The 26,578-nt window shown below is 39.4% G+C and overlaps 1 protein-coding gene across 2 annotated transcripts in view; it reads left to right on the forward strand.

Moving 5' to 3' along the window:
- Window positions 1-26,578, forward strand: part of CGRRF1 (cell growth regulator with ring finger domain 1) — a 53,282-nt gene that overhangs the window by 11,043 nt on the left and 15,661 nt on the right. The window contains exons 1-2 of one of the 2 annotated variants that reach the window (XM_023726205.1): window positions 2,498-3,588; window positions 18,186-18,325. In XM_023726205.1, the coding sequence (XP_023581973.1) occupies window positions 18,262-18,325 (64 nt within the window). In that variant the 5' untranslated portion in view covers window positions 2,498-3,588; window positions 18,186-18,261. Of the gene's footprint in view, window positions 1-2,497; window positions 3,589-18,185; window positions 18,326-26,578 lie in introns of those variants that run through there. The other variant, XM_004370878.3, reaches the window with a different exon arrangement.

Consider the following 26,578-nt stretch of genomic DNA (forward strand, 5'->3'; position numbering starts at 1 on the left):
AGACAGACCTAGGTTCAAAGCCTGACTTTGTCAGTGATAGGATAATATCCATACACCTACAAGGAAGACCAGTAAATACAACTATTACACAAATTTATTTACCAACCACTAATGCCAAAGATGAAGAAACTGAAGATTTTTACCAGCTTCTGCAGTCTGAAATTGATCAAACATGCAATCGAGATGCGTTAATAATTAATGGTGATCAGAATGTGAAGTTGGAAACAGAGAAGAAGGGATTGGTAGTTGGAAAATATGTTCTTGGTGATAGAAATGACTCCAGAGATCTCATGATAGAATTTTGCAAGACCAACCACTTATTCATTGCAAATATCTTTTTTCAACAGCATAAACAGCAGCTATACACGTGGACCTCGCCAGATGGAACACACAGAAATGAAATCAGCTACGTCTGTGGAAAGAGAAGATGGAGATGCTCAGTATCAGCAGTCAGAACAAGTCCAGGGGCCAAATGCAGAACAGACTATCAATTGCTCATATGCCAGTTCAGGTTGAAGCTGAAGAAAATTGTAGCAAGTCAATGAGAGCCGAAGTATGATCTTGAGTATTTCCCACCTGAATTTAAACACCATCTCAAGAATAGATTTGATGCATTGAACACTAATGATTAAAGACTAGACAAGTTGTGGGATGACATCAAAGACATCATACATGAAGAAAGTAAAAGGTTGTTAAAAAGATAGAAAAGAAACAAGAGATCAAAATGGATGTCAGAAGAGACTCTGAAACTTGCTCTTGAACATAGAGCAGCTAAAGTGAAAGGAAGAAATGATGAAGTAAAAGAGCTGAACAGAAGATTTCAAAGGGATGCTCGAGAAGACAAAGTAAAGTATTATAACAAAATGTGCAAAGACTGGAGTTAGAAAATCAGAACGGAACAACACGCTCGCCATTTCTCAAGCTGATAGAGCTAAAGAAAAAATTCAAACCTCAAGTTGCACTATTGAAGGATTTTATGGGCAAAATATTGAACAATGCAGGAAGCATCAAAAGAAGATGGAAAGACTACACAGAGTCACTGTACTGAAAAGAATTGTTTGATGGTCATCCATTTCAGAAGGTAGCATATGATCAAGAACCGACGGTACTGAAGGAAGAAGTCCAACCTGCACTGAAGGCATTTGCGAAAAACAAGGCTTCAGGAGTTAACGGATTATCAATTGAAATGTTTCAATAAATGAATGCAGTGCTGGAGGTACTCACTCATCTATGTCAAGAAATTGGGAAGACAGCTACCTGGCCAACCAACTGGAAAAGATCCATATTTGTGCCCATTCCAAAGAAAGGTGATCTAAGAGAATGTGGAAATTATTGAACACTATCATTAATATCACACACAAGTAAAATTTTGCTGAAGATAATTCAAAAACGGTTGCAGGAGTACATCAGCAAGGAACAGCCAGAAATTCAAGCTGAATTCAGAAGAGGACATGGAATGAGGGATTATCGTTGCTGTTGTCAGATGGATTTTGGCTGAAAGCAGAGAATACCAGAAATAAAACCTGTGTTTTACTGACTGTGTGAAAGCATTTGACTGTGTGGATTGTAACAAATTATGGATAACATTTTGAAGAATGGTTATTCCAGAACACTTCATTGTGCTTCTGTGGAACCTGTATGTGGACTGAGAAGCAGTCATTCAGATAGACCAAGGGGATACTATGTGGTTTAAAATCAGAAAAAGTCTGCATTGGCGTTGTATCCGTTCACCATATTTATTCAGTCTGTATGCTGAGCATATAACCTGAGAAGCTGGACTGTGTGAAGAACGGGGCATCAGGATTGGAGAAAGACTCATTAACAACCTGCAATATGCAGATGACACAGCTTTGCTTACTGAAAGTGAAGAGGACTTGACGCGCTTACTAATGTAGATCAAAGACCACAGCTTTCAGTACGGTTTACATCTCGACATAAAGAAAACAAAAATCCTCACAACTGGACCAACAGACAATATCATGATTAACAGAAAACAGTGAAGCTGTCAAGTATTTCACTTTACTTGGATCCACAATCAATGCCCATGGAAGCAGAAGTCAAAAATCTAATGCATTGGGCAAGTCTACTGCAAAAGACCTCTTTAAAGTGTTAAAAAGCAAAGATGTCACTTTGAGGACTATGGTGTGCCTGACCCATACCATGATATTTTCAATTGCCTCATATGCATGTGAAAGCTGAACAATAAATAAGGAAGACCAAAGAAGAACTGATGCAGTTGAATTATGTTGTTGGTGAAGAATATTGAGTATACCATGGACTGCCTGAAGAACAAACAACTGTCTTGGTTGAAGTATAGCCAGAATGCTCCTTAGAAGCAAGCATGGTGAAACTCTATCTCATGTACTTTGGATATGTTATCAAGAAGGACCAGTCCTTGAAGAAGGACATCAGGCTTGGTAAAGTAGAGGGTCAGTGAAAAAGAAGAAGACCTTCAACAAGATGGATTGACACCGTGCTACAACAATGGACTCAAACATAGCAACGACTGGGAGAATGGTACAGGAGTGGGCAGTGTTCTATTCTGTTGTACATAGGGTCGCTATGAGTCAGAAGTGACTCAACAGCACCTAACAACAACAGGGCCAGCCTCACTAAAAATGGAGCATAATTTTAATTGTGCTAGTAGTAGAACTACACAACCTTGTTGGTGATTAAGGGCTTTGGCTGCTAACCCATAGGGTCGCTATGAGTCAGAGTCGACATGACGGCAACGAGTTGTCGGTGTCTTATTTAGGATGTTGGGAAAAAGTGGAACCCTGAGATTTGGAACGGGGACATCTAGGTAGACTTGGACAAAGCTGAGAATCTTAAAACCCTGTCGCTCTGAGCCTCCGTTATTGATGGAAGCAGCCTACCTCCCATGTCTGTGAAAACTAACCCTTTCTTGCTTGAAGATCCTGTAATAATCTCACCTGGGCAGTTGACTTGCAAAGGAATACTCAAGACCCATCTCTACTACCTTTTGCCACTAGGCCCATTGCTAGGGTCAGATCTCTTCATGTTCCACAGGAAAGGAACAAAATCTGACCTGGTTGGAAATAGCTTATCCTCCAAAAGAAGTGCAGTAGTTTGCTGATTTGTATCAGTGGAAATCTGGGGAATATGTGTGAGAATGGATTTTAAGGATGTTAGGCCAAGGAGAATGCAATCTAACACTAGATCAGATCAAATTTATTGATATAGGTGTACTCTCTAGAAATTCCGGATCTAACATGTTAGCTCATGCTTGTTTGCTTTACCAAAATGTGGACTCAGTGGTACCCTATACTTAATAAGGTCAAAATGGCAGATTTTTTCTTGCATAATAAGGAAGGAATCTAAAGGCTTAGGAAGATAGGAATGGAAAGGAATGGATTTATTAAATACAACATGCATCCCCACCCCTCTACTGCATCCTTTGAAAGGACCCAGAGGACACACTTTTCACAAAGGCATTGAGAAATACATTATTGAGAGGAAACTGGTATTTTTGAAAATCTCTGTGGTGCCTGCCCTCTGTAGACTGGTTATGATGATGGGAGATGCTGCCATGAAAATGAACTTCCTGACTCGAGGATAAAGATCAAGGTGGGCATATGTACCATATGGGCAGAGACTTTGTAAACCACGTTTCTCTTTTACTATATCAGTTGTACACCAGATGCCTTTGAGTTGATTTTGACTCATGGCAACTCCACGTGTGCCAGAATAGAACGATGCCCCATAGGATTTTTGGAAGTAGGTTACCATGCCTTTCGTCTGCAGTACCTTTTGGTGGGCTCAAACCTCCAACCTTTCAGGTAGCAGCCAAGTGTGTTGACTGCACCACCCAGGGACTTCTCTCTTTTCCTGGTGGCTCCTTGCTGATGTCTGCCTGTAGGGTTGCTAGAAAGAGGCTATAAGGCTGAAGGAGGAAGAATGAACGTCCATTTCCAGTCTACATCACTGCAGCAGAGGTCCTTCACCCTGGCAGTGACAGTTGACTCAAGTAGCAGCAGTTTATTTTAGTTTAGTTTAGATCCCAGCTCTGGGGGATCCCTTCTCCAAGCTTCTAAATTGTAATAACTCAGTCTCTTCCCTTTGTTTACCAAACCCTAGGAATGATAACTGCTTCCTGCTAGGATACCTCAGTGTCCCCTTCTTAACTTTTCAGTTCTCCAATACTTGGTTCACAATCCCTTATATTAAGTTCTTTATGTTTAAATTGTTGTTATTGTTAGGTCAAGTTGAGTCTGTTCCAACTCATAGTGACCCTATGTACAACAGAATGAAACACTGCCTGCCGTACGCCATCCTCATGATCGTTGCTATATTTGAGCCCATTGTTGCAGCCACTGTGTCAGTCCATCTCCTTGAGGGCCTTCCTCTTTGTCACTGACCCTCTACTTTACCAAGCATGATGTCCTTCTCCAGGGACTGGTCCCTCCTGATAACATGTCCAGAGTTCGTAAGACGAAGTCTCGGCATCCTCACTTGTATGTTTAAATAACTGGGGTAATTTCTGTCTCCTGCTGACCCTGTCTGATCTTGACAATTCTTTATCTCACTTGTCAAATACAGTAGGTTATATATGTGATGAAGTTGGTGATTGTTATGGATTGAGTTGTATCCCCCAAAAATATGTGTTGTAATTCCTAACCTCTATGCCTGTGGTTGTAAGTCCATTTGGGAATGGGTTGTCTTTGTTATGTTAATGAGACGGGATTAGTTTAAGATGTGTCTTGAGTCAGTTTCTTTTGATATATGAAAGAGATTAAACAAATAAGCAAGCAGAGATGGGGAAACAGAGATGCTAAGCCACATGAAAATCACCTAGGAACAGAGGCTCAGAAGAGACTAGGACATTTCCCCAGATAGGACATAGAACACCTTCCCCTAGAGCCAGCGCTCTGAATTCAGACTTCTAGCCTCCTGAACTGAGAGAAAATAAATTTATGTTTGTGAAAGCCATCCACTTTTATTTCTGTTACAGCAGCACTAGATAACTAAGTGATGAAGTACCGATACCTTCTTAGGAAAAGAATATGACCTTAGTTTGCGTTTGCATAGGGTTTAAGATATATGACACCTACATTAGCAAGAATTTCCTTCTTACAACTTAGAAGAAAACACAAAACTGTTAGACATAGTATTTCAGAGTTTAGTAGGGCTTTTAAGGGCTTTTTACAATTAAAGGCACAGAGTTTTAGAGATCAGGTCACTTTCTCAAAGTCTTACTGTTAGCCCAGCAGTTCCCTCAGAGACAACCTTTCTCTTTTACCAGTGATTTTCCTGTGAATGGGCTTTATATCCTGGTCCAGTCCGAGTATCCAACTAGCTAACTGTCCATTAGCTCTTTTGTCCTTCAGAGATTGCACAGGAGAGATGCACCCCTACCCCTCAGATTAACAACTGCTTGTGTGTTTTCTAATTGGCTTCAGAACTCAAGGCTGAAGGGGTGATAGGAATTGTTTACTTCTGAGCCTGAAATTACAGCCTCAGAGTAATTTTTATTTATGAGGATCTCCATCAGACTCCAGAAACAAGAAAAAGGAGGTCGGTTCTACTGATTTAGCGACTGACAAGAAGCTTAGGAAGTATGTGCAGGTGAAGACATTTATAGGAAATTTGAAAATGTGTAGACAGAGTTGGAAGTCCACAGGTTATTGCTGTACTGGAAGTTTAAGCATTATGAGACAGTTGCTGTGAATAAAGAAGAAATGAGGAAAGCCAGAATTAAAGAGAAATCCAGAGGATTAAGTATAAAATCATAACACTAAGGGAAAGAACAGAAAACCCTCTTTAACGAAAAAAATGGGGCTAGGTTTATATAAAAGAAAAAGTAGTGAATGTTAAGAAACATTTATTTAGTTGCATAGTAACAGTGCCAAAATTACCTTGAGTGGAAAAAAAAATAAAGATCGAATTGGATTGAAAAGAAAAATGTCCAATAACTCATGTGTTTCCTGTACCTTCTGTCTTAGTTATCTAGTGCTGCTATAAACAGAAATACCACAAGTAGGTGGTTTTAACAAAGAAATTTATTCTCTCACAGCCTGTTGACTAGAAGTCTGAATTTAGTGTGCCAGCTTCAGGGGAAGGCTATCTCTCTCTGTCAGCTCTGGAGGAAGGTCATTGTCATCAATTTCCCCTGGTTGAGGAGCTTCTCTGCGCAGGAGCCCCGGGTCCAAAGGATGTGCTCTGCTTCCAGTACTGCTTTCTTGGTATGAGGTCCTCTACTCTCTGCTCACTTCCCTTTCTTGTAATCTCATATAAGATAAAAGGTGGTACAGGCCACACCCCAGGGAAACTCCCTTTATATTGGATCAGGGATGTGACCTGAGCAAGGGTGTTACATCCCACCCTAATCCTCTTTAACATAATCTAATCTTGCCTCATTAACCACAGGCAGAGATTAGGATTTACAACACATAGGAAAATTATATCAATCTCAAAATGGAGGACAACCACACAGTACTGGGAATCATGGCCTAACCAAGTTGGTACATATTTTTGGGGGATACAGTTCAATCCATGACAGCTTCTAATGTCATGTTGCCACGATCTGATACATGTAGCATCAATGTCTCTATTCAATTTCCTGATTAAAAGTGTGGAAAAGGCTAGCTATAGGAATGGAGGCTAGAGACATGTCATTAAGTTTGCTGTGGATTGAATTGTGTACCCCCAAAATATGTGTCAGCTTGGCTAGGACATGATTCCCAGTATTGTGTGATTGTATGCCATTTTGTCATCTGATGTGATTTTCCTATGCGTTACAAATCCTACCTCTGTAATGTTAATGAGGCAGGATTAGAGGGAGTTATGTTAATGAGGCACTACTGAATCTACAAGATTAGGTTTTGTCTTAAGTCAAGTCTCTTCTGAGATATAAAAGAGAAGCAAGCAGAGAGTCAGGGGGACCTCATACCACCAAGAAAGCAGTGTTGGGAGCAGAGTGTGTCCTTTGGACCTTGAGCTCCTGAGCAGAGAAGCTCCTAGATGAGGGAAAGATTGATGACAGGGACCTTCCCCCAGAGCCCACAGAGAGAGAGAGACTTCCGCTGGAGCTGGCACACTGAATTCGGACTTCCTAGCCTCTTAGCTGTGAGAGAATAAATTTCTGTTTGTTAAAGCCATCCATTTGTGATATTTCTCTTACAGCAGCACTGGATAACTAAGACGAATTTGGTACTGGAATAGTAGGGTGCTGCTCTAACAGATACCTAAAATGTGGAAGCAGTTTTGATACTGTGAATGGATAGATGCTGGAAGAGTTTTAAAGTGCCTAGTAGTAAAAGCCTAGATTGCCTTGAAGAGATTGTTGGTGGAATTATGGGACATCAAAGACAATTCTGGTGAGGAGTCAGAAGTGAGGCGAGCTGTTACAGTGGAGACGATGCAGACGGCAAGAAGCAGCAGCAGAGAAACAGCAGCAGCACAACCAGGAAACAGACACAAGGCAGCACTGGAGCCAACTCACAGAGTGAGAGAGCTGAGTGCCTTTGTGCAGGAGGCTTTGTGGCAGAGTCGGGTGCCTCTGGCCACTTATCGGTGGAGCTAAAGAGCTTTGGAATACTTGCCCCAGCAGGGCAGACATGGGTGGAGAGGCTCGAAGGGCCAAGAGTCCAAGAAACCCAGAAGCAGAAGCTGAAGAGACAAGGAACATGAAGCAGAGGTGCCTCAGTCTCATATGGTAGGGCTATGACCTCTGAGGTCTCAAAGGGTAGAGTCACCATTCAGATGGATTAGGAGAATGGGGCTGCCCCAAATCGCGGGTGCAGGGTTGCCTTTCCAGTGGGCCTGGAAGGTAGAGCTGAAGCTCAGGGTGAAGGGACCTCCACTCAGAATCTGGAGAGAGTGGCCAATACCTAGATTCTGGAGGGCAGAGCCATCGCCTAAATGGTCTCATAGAACAGAGGCTTATTTTCAAGCCTTGAGGGCTAACATAATGTGTTCTGCTGACTTGTTTGGTATCTGTTATCCCTTCTTTCCCTCCAGTTTCTCCCATTTGTAATGGAAATGTCTGCCTAATGCCTGTTCCACCATTGTACTTTGGAAGCAGATAACTTGTATTCTAGATTTCACAGATGAAGAGGAATTTTTGTATTTTGGACTTGGAGTTGATTTAAGACTTTTGCTACAATATGCTGGGGTGAGTGTGTTTTACATGTGGCAAGGACATGAATTTTTAGGGGCCAAAGGGTGGAATGTTACGGATTGAATTATGTCCCTCAAAAATGTGTGTCAGCTTGGCTAGGCCATGATTCCCAGTATTGTGTGATTGTCCACCATTTTGTCATCTGATGTGATTTTCCTATGTATTGTAAATCCTTCCTCTATGATGTTAATGAGGCAGAATTAGAGACAGTTATGTTAATGAGGCAGGACTCAATCTACAGGATTAGGTTTTGTTTTAAGTCAATCTCTTTTGAGACATAAAAGAGAGAAGTGAACAGAAAGACAGGGGACCTCATACCACCAAGAAAGCAGCGCCAGGAGTAGAGTGCATCCTTTGGACCTGGAATTCCTGTGCTGAGACACTCCAAGATGAGGGAAGATTGATGACAAGGACCTTCCCCCAGGAGCAACAGAGAGAGACTTCCCCTGCAGCTGGCATCCTGAATTTGGACTTCTAACCTCCTAGACTATGAGAGAATAAATTTGTTTGTTAAAGCCATCCACTTGTGATATTTCTAGGATAGATAACTAAGACAAGGTCTGTAGAATTTTACAGAATTAATAGGATTTTCCTACCACCACACGTCTGACAGTTTATCATACTGTGGTGGCTTGCATCTTGCTATGAGGCTGGAAGCTGTACCACCAGTGTTTCAAATACTAGCAGTGTCACCCATGGTGAACAGGTTTCAGAGGAGCTTCCAGACTAACACAGACTAGGAAGAAGGACCCGCCGGTCTACATCTGAAAAAATTGGCCAGTGATAACCTTATGAATAGCAGCGGAACATTGGTATAGTGCTGGCAGGTGAACCCCTCAAGTTGGAAGGCACTCAAAATGCGACTGAGGAAGAGCTGCCTCCTCAAAGTAGAGTCAATCTTCATGATAGAGTTAAGCTTTTGGAACCTTCATTTGCTGATGTGGCATGACAGAAACTGAGAACAAACAGCTGCAGACATCCATTAATAATCAGAAGAACATGGAATGTACGAAGTATGACTCTAGGAAAATTGGAAGTCGTCAAAAATGAAATGGAATGCATTACGAGCAACTGAAATGGACTGGTATTGGCCATTTTGAATTAGACAATCATATGGTCTGCTATGCCGGGAACGACAAATTGAAGAGGAATGGTGTCTGTATTTATCATCAGAAAGAACATTTCAAGAGCTATCCCGAACTACAACACTTTCGGTGATAGGATAATATCCATATGTCTTCCAGGTAGACCAGTTAATACGACTGTTATTCAAATTTATGTACCAACCACTAGTGCCAAAGATGAAGAAACTGAAGATTTTTACCAAGTTCTGCAGTCTGAAATTGATCAAACATGCAGTCAAGATGCACTGATAATTGCTGGTGATTGGAATGTGAAATTTGAAAACAAAGACGAAGCGAGCAGTAGTTGGAAAATATGGCCTTGGTGATAAAAATGATGCTGGAGATCGCATGCTGGAATTTTGCAAGAACGACTTATTCACTGCAGATACCTTTTTTCAACAAAATAAATGGGGACTATACATGTGGACCTCGCCGGATGGAATACATAGGAATCAAATCAACTACATCTGTGGAAGGAGACAATGGAAAAGCTCAATATCATCAATCAGAACAAGGCCAGGGGCTGAGTGCATAACAGACCATCACTTACTGACATGCAAGTTCAAGTTGAAGCTGAAGAAAATTAAAACAAGTCCGCGAGAGCCAAAATACGACCTAGAGTATATCCCACCTGAATTTGGAGACCATCTCAAAAATAGATTTGATACGTTGAACACTAATGACCGAAGACCATACAAGTTGTTGGAGGACATCAATGACATGATACATGAAGAAAGCAGAAGGTCATTAAAAAGACAGGAAAGAAAGAAAAGACCAAAATGCATGTCAGAAGAAACTCTGAACCTTGCTCTTGAACGTCAAGTAGCTAAAGTGAAAGGAAGAAATGATGTGGAAAAGAGCTGAACAGAGAATTTCAAAGGGCAGCTTGAGAAGACAAAGTAAAGTATTATAATGAAATGTGCAGAGACCTGGAGTTAGAAAACCAAAAGGAAAGAAAGAACATGCTCAACATTTCTCAAGCTGAAAGAACTGAAGAAAATATTCAAGCCTCAAGTTGCAGTATTGAAGGATTCTATGGGCAAAATATTGAATGATGAAGAAGGCACCAAAAGAAGATGCAAGGAATGCACTGAATCACTGTACTGAAAAGAATTGGTCCACGTCAGCCGTTTCAGGAAGTAGCATGTGTTCAAGAACTGATGGTACTGAAGGAAGAAGTCCAAGCTGCACTGAACGCATTGGTGAAAAACAAGGCTTCAGGAATCGACAGAGTACCAGCTGAAATGTTTCAACAAACGAATGAAGTGCTCACTCATTTATGCAGAGAAATCTGGAAGATTAGCTGCCAGGCCAGCCAACTGGAAGAGATCCAGATTTGTGCCCATTCCAAAGAAAGGTGATCTAACAGAATGTGGAAATTACCAAACACTGTCATTATGTCACACGCAAGTAAAATTTTGCTGAAGATAATTCAAAAATGGTTGCAGCAGCACATCAACAGGCAACTGCCAGAAATTCAAGCCAGATTTAGAGGAGGACATGGATCGAGGGATATCACTGCTAATGTCAGATGGATCTTGGCTGAAAGCAGAGAATACCAGAAAGATGTTTACCTGTGTTTTATTGACTATGTAAAGGCAATAGACTATGTGGATCATAACAAATTATGGATAACATTGAGAAGAATGGGAATTCAGAATGCTTCATTGTGCTCATGCAGAACCTGTACTGAGCGGCAGTCATTCAGACAGAACAAGGGGATACTGTGTGGTTTAAAATCAGGAAAAGTAGCATCAGGGTTGTCTCCTTTCACCATACGTATTCAGTCTGTATGCTGAGCACATAATCTGAGAAGTGGAACTGTGTGAAAAAGAGCACGGCATCAGGATTGTGGGAGTACTCATTACCAACCTGCGATATGCAGATGACACAACCTTGCTTGCTGAAAGTGAAGATAACTTGAAGCACTTACTATTGAAGATCAAAGGCTACAGCCTTCAGTATTGATTACTCTTCAACGTAAAAAAAAAATCCTCACAACTGGACCAATAAGCAATATCATGATAAACATAGAAAATATTGAAGTTGTCAAATATTTCATTTTACTTGGATCCACAATCAACACTCATGGAAGCAGCAGTCAGGAAATCAAATGATGTATTGCATTGGGCAAATCTGTCAAAGACCTCTTTAAAGTGTTCAGAAGTAAAGATGTACCTTGAAGTCTAAGGTACGCATGACTCAAGCCATTGTATTTTCAGTCACCTCGTGTGCATGTGAAAGCTGGACAATGAATAAGGAAGACCGAAGAAAAATTGATACGTTTGAATTATGGTGTTGGTGATAATATCGAACATACCATGGACTGCCAGAGAACAAACAAATCTGTCTTGGAAGAAGTACAGCCAGAATGCTTCTTAGAAGTGAGGATAGCGAGACTTTGTGTCACATACCTTAGACATGTTATCAGGAGGGACCAGTCCCTGGAGAAAGACATCATGCTTGGTAGAGAGTCAGTGTAAAAGAGGAAGACCCTCAACAAGGTGAATTGACACAGTGGCTGCAACGGTGGGCTCAAACATAGCAATGATTGTGAGGATGGCGCAGGACTAGACAGTATTTCGTTCTGTTGTACATAGGGTCTCTATGAGTTGGAACTGACTCGATGGCATCTGACTACAATAACCCCTTGGTAATGTTCTTGTTCTGAGATCTGCTTTGTCTGTGTTCATAGAGTCACTCCAACTCTTTTTTTTTTCCTCTTTGATTAGTGTTAGCGGGAATATCTTTTTCTATCCTTTTACTTTTAACCATTTTTGTGGTTATATTTTAAGTGGGTTTCTGGTAGGCAGCATATTGTTGGATCTTGCTTTTTTATTTAATCTGGCAATCTCTGTCTTTTAATTGGAGACTTTAAGTCATTTACATACGATATGTTTATTGATATGGTTAGACTTAAATCTACCTTCATGCTATTTTCTATTTGTCTCCTCTGTTCTTTGTTCCCTTTTCCCTCTTTTTCAGGCTTTATTTGTATTAGTTAAGTAATTAATGTGATTCTGTTTTATCTGTTCGTTTATTAGCTATGACGATATTTTAGTGATTGCTTTAGGGCTTATAGTTATGTCCAACTAATCACAGTCTACCTTCACGTAATTTTATACCACTTCATATGTGGTATAAGAACCTTACAGTGATACACTCCCATTTTTTCCCTTTTCTGGACTTTGTGATACTGTCATAGACATTTTACTTCTGTATAATAAACCCCACAATACTTTGATATTATTTTTCCTTTAAATAGTTGATTATCTTAAAAAGGAGTTAATAATAAGGAAAACATTCTTTATTTCACCCATGTAGCTACCATTTCATTGCTCTTCGCTTATTTGTATTGATCCAGATTTTCATTTCATTTCATATCATTTTCCCTCACCTGAAAGACTTACTTTTTCTCATTGTGCAGGTCTGTTGATGATGAATTCTTTCAGCATTTGTTACATCTGAAAAGGTCTTTATTTTGCTTTTGCTTTCGATTGTGAAAAATAACTTCACTGGGATGGAATTCTATGTTGACTTTTTTTTTTCTTTCTGTTCTTTAGGGATGTTTTGGCTTCTATTGCTTCTGACAGGAAAGCTGCTGTTATTCTTACCTTTGTTCCTCTGTATGTACTGTGTCTTTTTTTCTTTGTCTATTTTTAAGATTTTATTACTGGCTTTAAGCAGTTTGACTATGATGTGATGTCTTAGTCATCTAGTGCTGCTATAACAAAAATGGAAGTGGATGGCTTCAACAAAGAGAAGTTTATTTCGTCACGGTAAAGTAGGCTAGAAGTCCAAATTCAGGGCATCAGCTCCAGGGGAAGGCTTTCTCTCTCTAATTCGGCCTTCTTCTCATCAGTGTTTCCTCAGACTAGGAGCTTCTCTGCGCAGGGACCCTGGGTCCAAAGGACATGCTCTGCTCCCGGCACTGCTTTCTTGGTGGTTTGAGGTCCCCCTGTCTCTCTGCTCACTTCTCTCTTTTCTGTCTCAAGAGATTGCCTCAGGACACAATCCAATCTTGTAGATTGAGTCCTGCCTTACTAACACAACTGCCACCCATCCTCCCTCATTAACATCATAGAGGGCCAAATTGATACACACATTTTTTGGGGGACATAATTCAATCCATGACATGTACCTTAGTGGAATTTGGTTTGTTTCTTGTGCTTAGGGTTCATTGAGCTTCTTGGATCTGTGGATTTGTAGTTTTCAGTAGATTTGGAAAATTGTCAGCTATTATATGTTCGAATGTTTTTTCTGTTCACTGCCCCTACTCTGCAAACTTACTACATGTATTTGTCCCATCTGTTGGGACAAATAGTGCTGCTGGAAATTGTCCTTCAGCTCCCTGATGTTTTGTTCATTTTAGTTCAGTCTTCTTTTTCTCTGTGTTTCATTTTGGATACTTTCTATTTCTGTGTCTTCAAGATTGCTAATCATCTGTTATACAGTGTCTTTTTGTTAATTTCATCTAGTGTGCAGAAGCAGACAAAAACCCAAGAAACCAAACCCATTGCCATCAAGCCAATTCCAACTCATAGCGACTCTATAGGGCAGAGTAAAACTGCCCCATAGGATTTCCAAGGCTGTAAATCTTTATGGAAGCAGACTGCTACATCTTTCTCCTGGGGAGCGGCTTGTGGGTTCAAAGTGACGACCTTTCTGTTAGCAGCCAGGTGCTTTCAACCACACCCAAATAAGAACAAACAAAGGCTATTTACTCAGAGCTTGCTATAGTAAGGGAGTCAGCCACCATCAATTGTGTTTGATAGAGACTCAAAGGCAGGTAAGAGAGTAGGAAAGCTTTATAGCGGAAAACAGGGAAGGCTTCAGGTATGGTCTGATTGGAGGCTGTTGGCATGGGGAAGTTGGAGCTGGGCCAACTAGAAACAAGACATCTGTGTGATTGGTTAGGGGAGAATATTTGGCTTTCTCTGAATGGTCTGTGGTTGAAAGCGGAAACAAAAATTAAGGAAGCTATCAGTTGTTGATCAAGTCCTGGCCATTTTGGGTTCATTATTACAGTGATTGTTGTTTGGCTTCCTGGACTGGTAGCTGCAGATAGTGGTTTGACTTCCTGGGCTGGATGCTGCAGGCTGTGGGTCGGAGTTCTGTCTTTATATATGGTCTGGCCATTGCATGCTTGTTTATTCAGTCACTGAAGTGTATTTTTCATCCCAAATATTGTATTTTTAATCTCTAGAAGTTGATTAGGGTCTTCCCTTTATCTCTCATGTCTCTACAAGTTCAATCTTTACTTTTTTGAGTATATGGAATATAGTTATAACAATTATTTTAATGTTCTTGTCCACATGTTCTGGCATCTTGTAATAGGGTAGTAGTAGTAGCATCATAATCTGTCTAACTTCAGGGGGGATAATCCGAATCAAGATCAGCTCAAGGCTGTTCCCTGTTAGGTGGAGATCAGACATACCTCCGCTCTCCAACTTTTTTACCAATTCTGACACCAGCCATCTCTCCCACGGCACTCTCTACTTCTCTTCTGGGTTTGCTAATCCATTGCAGTGGCCACACAGAACTCAGAAACCATACTTACAGGTAAATGGTTTATTAAGGAAACAACAGCGTACAACTCAGGATCAGAATCAACAGGCTACAATTCAGGATCAGGATCAGGAAGCACTCAGGCAAAGTCTGGGAGACTCCCCTGAAGAGGAGAATACATCCCTCCCTTCTTCAGTGAGGGACAGCTCTCTCAGCTCCTCTTAGCTGTGCAAGCAAGCAGGCCCTTCTCTCTGCTATGCACTCCTTCTCTCAGCTGTGCAGGCCTTCTCTCAGCTCCCTCAGGACAGGCCTCCTCTCGGCCCTGGAGGACAGGCTTCTTCTCAGCCCTCTGAGAACAGGCTTCCTCTCAGCCTCCTCAGGACAGCCCTCCTTTTGACTCCCTCAGGATAGGCTTCTTCTCAGCCCCCTCAGGACAGGCTCTTCCCAGTCTTCTCTGGACAGACCTCCTCTCGGCCTTCTCAGGACAGGCCTCTTCTTGGCCCCTTGAGTATAGGCTTCCTTTCAGCCTCCTTGGAACAGGCCTCCTATCAGCCCCCAGGGGACAGGCTTCTTCCTGGCCCCCTCAGGTCAGGCTCCTCTCAGCCCCCTCAGGTCAGTTTCCCCTCGGTCCCCTCAGGACAGACTCCTCTTGGCCCTGCTGTCTGTCACACTGACTCTGCTGCATGCCCCTTCCAGGCCTGTCACCGCCGGCTCTGTTGCTGTGCCCCTTCCAGGGCTGTCGCCACCTGCTCTGCCACAGGGGTCCTTCCACATCTGTCACTGTCTTCAGTGTTAGAGCCCTTGACTCGTGTTATAGCTCTTTTAGAGGGTTCCTTACCTCCTCTCCGCTTTTCTCTTCTTTCTTCCTTATGTTTTTGTCCACTTCTTGTTTTTTTTTGTCTGAAAAACTTCTGTGGGGTTGGCTGCATATGTGCACAACTTCTTGTCAATGTCAAGGCATGGCCTCTCCCAGCAGGGGCCACAAACTAACCAGTCCCCTCTCAGTAGGCCAGAAATACTTCATTTGCATAGTAGGCTATAGTCACATCATTTGCATAGTCCATAGTCACTTCTTTTGCATAGTATATTGACCAGTCCCTGCAAGGTGCATACCAGTCACAAGGCAGGCTGCAGCCCAGCACCAGAGGAAAAGTATCAAACCAACTTGTTTACAACTTACCCAGGAAATGTAACAAACCCTCTGGGGTGGAAAACAAGGGAAGAGGTAACTCCTCAGGCTTAGGGGAAAAATCTCTCAAGCTTTTTTCCCAAAGAACCAAGGCAAAAGGTCGTATCAGGGAACTTGTTTCACAGCATATTGGTATTATTTCTGAGTGTGTGTATTCTTTAGTTTTTCTCTTCATTATGGGTCATATTTTCCTGCTTTTTTGGTTGCCTGATAATATTTGATTGAGGACTAACCATTGTGAATTTTACCGTATTGGGTGCTGGATATTTTTGTATTCTTATAAATGTTTTCGAGCTTTGTTCTGAGGTGCAGTTAAGTTACTTGAAAACAGTTTGACCCTTTAAAGGTTTGCTTTTCAGCATTGTTAGGCAGGACCCAAATATCCTTCTCCAATTAGTCTATACAATTTAATTTATCTAGAGTGAATTTTTATTCCAATTGTTAATTTTATTGGCTTGCTTTCTTAGCATTAAATTTATTTGTGTGTTTTGAAATTTTAGTTTGCAACCTAAATTTTAGTGGAAGGTTGTTATTATTTTTTTCTTTTTCTCCCTTTGTCCTCACTCTAGCTGTCTCCCTATTTTGCATTTGCCTCCACCCAGATTCCTATATCACTAGTCCAGTAGCAGGTCTTATAATGACAGTTCTACTCCATATTTATATTGTCTCTGGCCCCTGTCTTGAATGGACAGCCTATAAGTCCCGCTTACAATGTGAGGGCTTAGCTGCCACTGCCTACTATCAGACTCAGAATTCACCAAACCTTGGCATCAGCCTCACTCATTACTTTGTATTTCTTTTGCTTTTCAGGTCCATGCAGTGATTTGTCTTTGAGCTCAGCTAGATCTCTTTTTCCAGTATTTTATTATAAAAAATTTAAACACAGAAAATTTGAAACAATACAGTGAATACTCATATGCCCATCACGTAAATTCTACAATTAATATTTTACCGTAATGTCTTTATTACATACCTGTCCATTCATCCATCCTTATCCATCCATTAATCCATCTTATTTTTTGATGCACTTAAAAGTAAGTTGTACACTTAATTTACCATAAGTACTTCAGCATTGCATATTATCGGGAGTTCAATATTTATTGTTCTCTCTCTCTTTTTTTGAGGTAATATTTACATACAGTGAAATGTACAAATCTTAAAGTACCATTTGCTGAGTGTTAACAAATGTATCATCTATACAACTCAAACCTCTATCAAGATATAGAAGACTCCCATCACTACAGAAAGTTCCCTTATGCCCTTTCCCAGCCAATCCCTATCCCTGCACCCCCAGAAGCAACTGTTGTTCTGTTTCTTATTTCTCCCACAGATTAGTTTTGCCTGCTCTAGAATTTCATATCCATGGAATCAGACAGTTTATACTCTTCTGTGTAAGGCTTCTTTTGTACAGCATGATGTTTTTGAGATTTATCCATGTTTTTGGATCAATAGTTTGTTCCTTTTCATTGCTGAGTACTACTGTTCCACTGTTTGTTTACTCATTTCAGTGAGGTCTTTTTTATTACATTTTAATTTTTTGTCTGTCACTGCTATACATTTGGAGAAAAGGTGGTACATCAAAATACGAACGTGACTGTACCATCTTAACCTGAATTCCCCTAGTTTAACTAGTATATATTCTTTTTAAATTGAATAAACTTAGCTGCTTTTTAATCTTACTAGGAATTGAGTTTAGTCTCTTTCATTTTCCTTCTAAGTCTGTTCAGTATACATTGTCAGAGTTTGTATTTTTACATGAAATTTATAAGTAGAAGATATAACATGTAAATGAGGGACTATATTATTTTAAAAATTTCTTATCTCATAAATAATATCAAATAGTCTGCATATTAAATATGTATTTGCTTTTTATGTCATCTAAAAAATTCAATAATTGGTGTCATATTTTTACTGTTATATTAAGTATAATTTATTGATAATCACTGTACTCCTTTGTTATCAACAGTATTGTAATAGTAACGATAGAACTCTTTGTTTTCAAGACTATGTTGAATCAACCAGCTGAACAATATATTGCAATTCTTTGGGCCATCACTCTCCCTTAATTCTAAGTTAATTCTGTGATATAATGCAGTTATAGAGAGTAATTTAACATCTTTTTCTGAAACTTATATTAAAATAGCTAATGAAGCACAACATACTATACATACAACAAAGTTCCAACATTTGTTTAAATTATGTTTTATTTTTTACCTTTCTTCAGGTTTGGTTGGGATGTTCCAGTGATTCTGAGAAATTCAGAAGAGACCCAGTTCAGCACAAGAGTTTTCAAAAAGCAAATGAAACAAGTCAAAAATCCTTTCGGCTTAGAGATCACCAACCCATCTTCAGCTTCAATCACAAGTTGGTAGCTAAATTATTTCCCAAAAATTTTTCTCTCGTTGTATGCCCTTTTCTTAGCTCTTTTATTTTCTTTCCTCGTGATTTTTCTCTTCATTGGACTTTTTTAAAAAAATTTTTAAAATTTTGTTTTTGTTGAGAATATACACAACAAAACATAACCAAGTCAACAGTTTCTACATGTACCATTTAGTGACATTGATTACATTCTTCGAGTTGTGCAACCATTCTCACCCTCCTTTTCTGAGTTGTTCCTCCATTAACATAAATTCACTGCCCCCTAAGGTTCCTATCTAATCTTTTGAGTTACTGTTATCAACTTGATCCTATATACAGTTCTTAAAAGAGCATAATGCTCAAGGCAGGCATTTTTTACTAATTAAGCTAATCTGTTGTTTGGTTTTAAGAAGACTTCAGGGGATATTTTTGGTTTAAGGTTTAAAGATTATCTCAGGGCAGTAGTTTCAGGGGTTCATCCAACCTCCATGATTCCAAGAAGTCTAGAGTCCATGAGAGTTTGAAATTCTATTCTGCATTTTCCCCCTTTTGATCAGGATTCTTCTATAGAATTTTTGATCAAAATGTTCAGTAAAGGTCGCTGAGCTCCATCCAGTTCTTCTGGTCTCATGGCAAAGGAGGCAGTTGTTCATGGAGGCAAATAACCACGCATTCCATATCCTCCTCCTCTTCCTGACTCTCCTTCTTCCTCTGTTGCTACAGGTGAATAGAGACTAATTGTTGTGCCTTGAATGGCTGCTTTCAAGCTTTTAAGACCCCAGGCACTATGCAGTGAACTAGCAGGTAGAACAGAAGCACTAAACATGTTCTTAGGCCAGTTACCTGGGATGTCCCATAAAACCATGACCGTATACCTGCAAACCAAGAAACCAAATCCCATGAGGTTTTTGGTTGTACATAAGCAGACTCAGCAGCTACTCTTTTGTTGTTGTTGTTGTTATAGTTGTAAATATTAGCTATCACATAACTTTTGCCAGTTGAACTTTTTACAGATGTACAACTTATTGACAGCAATCACAATAATTGGTTGTGCAACCCCACCCTTAATCAATGCCTTATTTCTATTGCTGTTAACTCCTTGTTTCCCCTTCCCTTCCGCCCCTGGTAACCACTAATAAACTTTGGTCTCTGTACATTTGCCTTTTCTTGGTCTTTTTATGTAAGTGATATATATTTGCATTTCCACCAATATTTGTCCTTTTGTGATTGACTTATTTTACTCAGCATAATGTCTTCCAGCTCTATCCATATTGTGGCATGTATCAGGACATCATTTCGCCTACTGGCTGAGTTGTATTCCTTTGTACCACAATTTGTTTATCTGTTCATCTGTTGATGAGCACTTATATTGTTTCCATCTTTTGGCTATTATGAATAGTGCTGCAGTGAACACTGATTTCCAGATCTCTGTTTGAGTCTCTGCTTTCAAGTCTTTTCGGTATATACCTAGGAGTGGAATTGCTGGGTCATAGGGTAGTTCTGTTTTCAGTTTTTTGAGGGACTGCCACACTGTTATTCCACAACAACTGTACCATTTTGCATTCCCACCAGCACTGGGTAAGAGTTCCAGTTTCCCCACATCCTCGTCAACATTTGTTATTTTCTGTTTTTGTTTTTTTTTTTTTCAATCTTACCCATCCTAGTGAGAGTGAAATGGTATCTCACTCTGATTTTGATTTGCACCTCTCTCATTGCTAATGACACTGACCATCTTTTCATGTGTTTGGTGGCCATTTAAATGTCCTCTTTGGAGAAATGTCTATTCAGATCCTTTGCCCATTTTATGATTGGGTTATTTATCTTTTTGTTGTTGTTGAAGTTTTATGTATATTTTGGTTATTAGATTCTTGTCAGATATATGGTTTCCAAAGATATTCTCCCAGTCAGTGGCTTATCTTTTCACTTTTTCGGTAGTCTTTTGATGAACAAAAGGTTTTAATTTGTATGAGGTCCCATTTATTTATTTTGTCTTTTGCTGTTTGTGCTTTTGTTATTATATTAGATAATCCATTTTTAAAAGCTAAGCCTGACAGCATTGCCTGTGCTTTTTCTTCTAAGAATTATGGTTTTAATTTGCACATTTAAGTCCTTAATCCATTTAGAATTTGTTTTTATGTATGGTGTGAGGCATGGATCCTGTTTCATTTTTCTGCATGTGGAAATCCAATTTTCCTAGCACCATTTATTGAAGAGACTCTTCTTTCTCCATCAGATGGACTTAGCACCCTTGTCAAAAATCAGTTGACCATAGATGTGTGGGTTTATTTCTGGACTCTCAATCCTCTTCCATTGGTCTGTGACTACTGTTACACCAATACCAGGCTGTTTTGATTACTGTGGCTGTGTAGTACATTTTAAAATCAGGAAGTGTGAGTCCTTCTACTTTGTCTCTTTCAACACTGCTTTAGCTATTCGGGGCCTCTTGCCATTCCATATAAAGTTGAGGATTGGTTTTTCTGTTTCTGTAAAGAAGGCTTTTGGGATTTTGATTGGGATTGCATTGAATCTATAGGTCGCTTTGGGTAGTATTGACATCGTAACAATATTAAATCTTCCAGTGCATGAACTTCAAACATCATTCCATTTATTCAGTCTTCTCTAATCTCTTTCAGCAGTGTTTTAGAGTTTTCATCGTATAAGTCCTTCACGTCCTTCGGATTTATTCCTAGGTATTTTATTCTCTTAATTGCTATTGTAAATGGAATTGTTTCCCTGATTTCTCATTGCTGATGTATAGAAACCCAACTGATTTTTGTTTGTTGACCTTGTACCCAACAACTTTGCTAAATTCCTCTATTAGCTCTAGACGTTTTCTTGTGGACTCTTGGGGATTTTCCGTATATAGGATCATATCATCAGCAAATAAAGATAATTTTACTTCTTTTGCAATGTGGATATCTTTTACTTCTTTTTATTGTCTTATTTCTCTGGTAGGACTTCTAATACAGTATTGAATAGAAGTGGTGAGAGCGGGCACCTTTGTCTTGTTTCTTCATTAGACTTTAAGCAAATGCTTACTGAGCACCTATTTTGTTTGAGGGACTAGATTGCATACTGGAGATACAAAGGCTAATAATTCACAGACGTTGCTTGTAAGGAAGTTACCAACTAGCAAGCAGTGGCAAATGTGTGTTTAAATGAAACAAGTAAAGTATCACAGGTGTTAATGTGAGAAGTTTGTTAGGACACTGGTTCCATTTTCTTGGAATACTGTGCCATTTTCATTGGCCTTCAATGAATTGAGAAATCTGAGGATGATGTAATATGTCTAAGTGCTGTTAATTTAAGGTTGGTACCCTGAAGAACAATTGTCTTATCATCTAAAATTATGGTATTTTAGTATAAATTATTTTGATATAAAATATACTTTTTTGTAGATGGTAATGACAGATGGTAGTTGTTTGTTTATGTACTTGGAAAAATAAGTTGTCTGCTGAACCATCTGGGAACCATTGATAGAGAATGGAATATATTATAAAGAATGAAATGGTTAAATTTGCAAAAGTGGGAGATGTATTCAGATAAGGTTTCATAAAAGAAGAATTTGCTGGAGCTAAGTCTGTCTCTTGCTCATATTTTCTTTTCCTTTTTTTTTTTAAGTAGAGTTTTCAAAGATAAGTAGGTGTTTCTCTCTTCAGTTTGGGGAAGATTCTAGGTAGAGTGAAAAGCATGAACAAAGCACTGAGGTAAGTGAGAAACAGAATGCTACATTAGAGAATAAGTAGTTTGTTATGGATGAAGTCTCGGGTGGGACAGGTGAGAAAGAATAGTCTAGGAAGACTGAGGCTCTTTGCATGGGTCCTCCATAGACAGATTCGGTTACCAAGATACAGGAGGAGCAGAAGATTTTGAAAGAAAGATAACAAGTTCAGTTTTAATGAATTCAAGCTTCCAGAGTTTGAAATGCCACTGTGACAGGTAGAAATATCGTGTAGGTAGTTCTAGATACAGTTCTATAAAGTTTTCTGGGCTGAGACCCCATCACCTTTTAAATCTGCTCACATTTTTGGTATCTCAAAGATACCACTTTCTCAGCTTTTCATTGTTCTCTAGATACTGCCCTATTTCTCTTCTTTCCTTCACGGCTGGGCTTCTTAAAAGCTCTCTACACTTGCCTTCTTCATTTAGCCTGCTTCCGTTTTACTCCTCATTGCAGTCTCACCTCTGCCCACATCCCTGTACTAAAATGGCTTCTCCAGTGGCTTCTCCCTCACTGCCGTCTCTGACCCCCGGCAGTCGCCAAATCTAGTAGACGTTTCTCAGGCCTGAGTTTGTGCCCTTTCTGCAATATTTTGTAAGGTTGACTAATCCTTCCTTCTTGACACCTTGCGCCTTTGGCTTCTATGATTATTCTCATCTAGTCATCTTCTTGCCTCTAACTTCCAGCATCTGATCGCTTGTCAAAGATCTGTTTACTTAGTGTGAATCATCAACCTTAAGAAAATCTTGATTATCAGGGAAAAGTACATTTCTTATTCTTCCCCCGTAGCTGCAAATACTATACCCCAAGTTACCCTGTGAATTGGACTAGGAATCTTGTTTTTTATATTTTTTTCTAATAGTGCATAGGGATTCATTCTGACATTTTCCATTTGAGAAAAGCAAATTTCAAGCTTTTCACAGAGAAAACTAACTTGTTTAAAAACTAAGTTTGTACAAGTCTGATTAAAGTATACAGAATAGTGGTGGTTCAGTGACCTTGACCTCCATGGCCATGGACTTGGATCTGCTACAATGTCCACATCTGACTCTTGAGCAGGACTGCCAATAAAAAAGTCTTCCAGCACAATGCAGCTCTTCATGTAGTACAATTCTACGAGCCTAGAAATTTACTGAAAAAGCAGGAAGAGCTGATAGAGCATGAGCAAACACAGGGCACTTGTGAGCTAGAAAGTATGAGGAAATCCATCAATCTTGCTTTCAGGCAGAAATTGTCTTTAATAGAGTCAGCCCTGACAATGTTAGAAGCGAGTGAAAGATACCCAGTAAGAAGACGACCTCTCAGCTACGCCCACACACTAGGTGCTAATCAATAGTAGTGTTGCTCAAGTACATGAAATTTCTTTTTTACATGTGTGGCCTTACAGCATGCTTATTGAAATATTTTAATTTTCAAAATACCAGTGCATATTATTGTTACATGTCTCCTATGGGGAAATAAGCAGATGGATTTTGGTGGGGGTTGTACTCAGCAGAATAAAATTCATTTGTTTAAGACCATGGTAAATGGGTGTCATTAAAGATGTCTGAACAGGACGTTGAAATGATACTGTGAGCGATTATTGGGACATTTTAAAAGGTTACTTCATTTCATGTTAGATAGTTTTAAAAAACAGGTCTTTTTTCATTACTCTGCTCCCCATTGCCTGGCACGTAGCAGGGGACAAAGGGGGAAGGTGTGCAGGCAGGATTTACTTGAAAATAAACCAGCGCGTCAGTTTTAATCTTAGTCAAGTTCTGTTTACTAGGGGTGGGTTGTAGGGTATGGATTTTTTGTGTGTGTTATGTATTGATATTGTATTTGGATTTATGATGTTTCCATGTTCCCAATATAGACACTTTAATGAAAAGAGGGACTCAATATATATTAGTTGAGTTGAATTAATTGGGTTCAGGAATTCTCCTGTCCTTCTGTAAATAGTGTCCCCCTTGTATTTTAGCTTATTCACCCTGGTAAGAAGAGCTAACCGTAAAGCGAGAGGATGAGGCAAAATAACACACATAGCATTTTTGGAGGAGTTTGTGAACCTCCGTTCTGTATTTCCTGAAGCTTTTGTCTCCTAATACTCCAGTTTTATTATTCCTATGCTTGTTCTTGTATATTAACTATTTTCTCACAGAGATTCTTCCTCAAGAAGTTGTGTGGCTTTTCTGCCTCATTATTTCTCTTTTTTTAATGGCTCTACTCATTTGAATATAGGCCTCCCCACACCTGCCCCCAGTTTTCTGTAAGGATGTCTCTTACACCCTGCTTACTGGGCTGTTAGCACAACACTGGGTAAGAGTAGCTTGACAGAATCACACCCTTGATGCTTCACATAATTGTGATTTTGAATTTTCTGGTTTACAGCTGTGTCCCAATTCTCTTCATAGTATTGATCTAATGTGGTATTATGTGTGTGAGGATAAAAATATAAGTCTTAGGAGAAGAAATAGGAAAGAGAATAGTTTTGCATAAGGATATTTGACCTGTCATCAGAACATGGTGTAAAATCAGTGCATTCTCATCTCAGTTTGTGTAATGGGCAAGTTTATGAAAGATTGTGGTGCGTAGAATTTTGCAGATTTACAGTTTTTTGTTCACTTACTAATTTCACAGGCATATTTTAAAATCTGATTAATACCCAGTGGTCAGTGGTCTCTAAAACTCCCCCATTTAGTCAAGTATTACAAAGTCTGTAAACAAAGCAAGTAAAGTGGGTAGTTTTATCTATTCTGTAAATTGAGGGTTTTTTTTTTTTTTAAAGGCTTATCCTTCCGTTGTTGTTTTTTAATATAAACAAACATACACGTATATGAGTAACCCCTCATTTTGAAATAAACAGTTGCATACTGTATATACTTTTCTACACCTTGCATTTTCATTTAACAAAATATTCTGAAGATCATTCCATAGCAGTATGTACACATATTCTGATATGCTTCTATTTTTTTTATAGCTGCATATTACTTCATTGTGGAGTATTCCACATTTTATTCATTTAACTCTTCCTTGTGGGCATTTGGATTAGGTCCAGGATTTTGCTGTTGTAACTAGTGCTACAATGATAGCGTTATGCATACATCTTTTCATATTTTTACCAGTAATACAATAGTATTAAATAATTTTTCTTTTGTATTTGAATATTTATTAGGTCTCTCTTTCCTAGCTTCTTATTTTGGTAACTTTTTCTTTTTGGCTTTTTTTTTTTTAATTGTGCATTAAGTGAAAGTTTACAGTTCAAGTTTGTTTCTCATACAAAAATTTATACCCACATTGTTATGTGACCCTAGTTGCTAAATATTTTATGAGTTTCTTTCTTTTTTTTTCCTATTTCCACTTTTTTCCCTATATACCTTTTCTTTTTTTCCACTTTCCTGTCTACTTCCAACATTTTCCTCCTCCTTCATGTTGTGTGGTCCTGCAGTGGCATGGGGGAAAATAGGTGTGTTTTGTGTATGAAAAGTTCAATCTGTTGTTGATATCCTGTGAAGCATTTGCTTGTGTTTGTGTATCTCCTTCCAAGGCATACTCTTAATCACATTTTAATAAATAGATAATGTATCAATCAGAATTCCTAGCAGCAAGCAACAAAAACAACTCCCCTAAAAGAATACTGGGTAGCTTACAGAATTGCCAGTAGGTTTAGAGAACCAGAAGGAAGAGACCAAGGCTATTGAGCCAGGAACAATGACCAAATCCTTTTCCTTTAGTCTAATAAGTATACTGCTGCCACTGAGCAATAGATGTTGCAGCTTGCATTGCCAGCAGTATGAGACTCTGGATGTTGCTGCCCTAGAACATGATATTGTTACAGCTGCCACTAGGGAGGGGAAAAAAATCATATATGTAGTATAAAGTAAGTCTTATGTAAGCGTTAAATAAGTAAAACTACAGAATATAATTTGTATGCCTACTTAAGGGAACCCTGGTGGCCTAGTAGTTAAGTGCTCTGCTGCAAACTGAAAGGTTGGTGGTTCGAACCCACCAGCTGCTCCACGAGAGAAAGACCTGGCAATCTGCTCCCATAAAGATTACAGCCAAGAAAACCCTATGGGGCAGTTCTAGTCTGTCATATAGGGTAACTATGAGTCAGAATCGACTCGGTGGCACAGAACAACATGTCTACTTGTAGTTTACATATCCACTTAATCAGGTCTACTCAAACTGTAATATCTTGTATTATGCTGAAAGCAAACAGATGAATGAGGACATCACTATTAAACACTCCATGGTTTGGAATCCTCACTCTTTCCTCAAGATATTTTATATACCACATGGGACTAACTGTGTGACAAAAGTCTGTGTTAATGTTGTCAGTGTTTGTTAATATTAGTGAAGCTCAATTTCTTTTTAATACTTTTTTCCACCAAAGAAACCAAACTAAACCCGTTGCCGTCAAGTTGATTCCAACTCATAGCGACCCAGTAGGACAGAGTAGAACTGCCCCTTAGAGTTTCCAAGGCTGTGATCTTTACAGAAGCAGACTGCCACATCTTTCTCCCGTGGAGCAGCTGGTGGGTCGAACTGCTGACCTT

This window comes from Trichechus manatus, unplaced genomic scaffold (assembly GCF_000243295.1).
Source record: "Trichechus manatus latirostris isolate Lorelei unplaced genomic scaffold, TriManLat1.0 scaffold00010, whole genome shotgun sequence".
In the NCBI taxonomy this organism is placed as follows: Eukaryota; Metazoa; Chordata; class Mammalia; order Sirenia; family Trichechidae; genus Trichechus; species Trichechus manatus.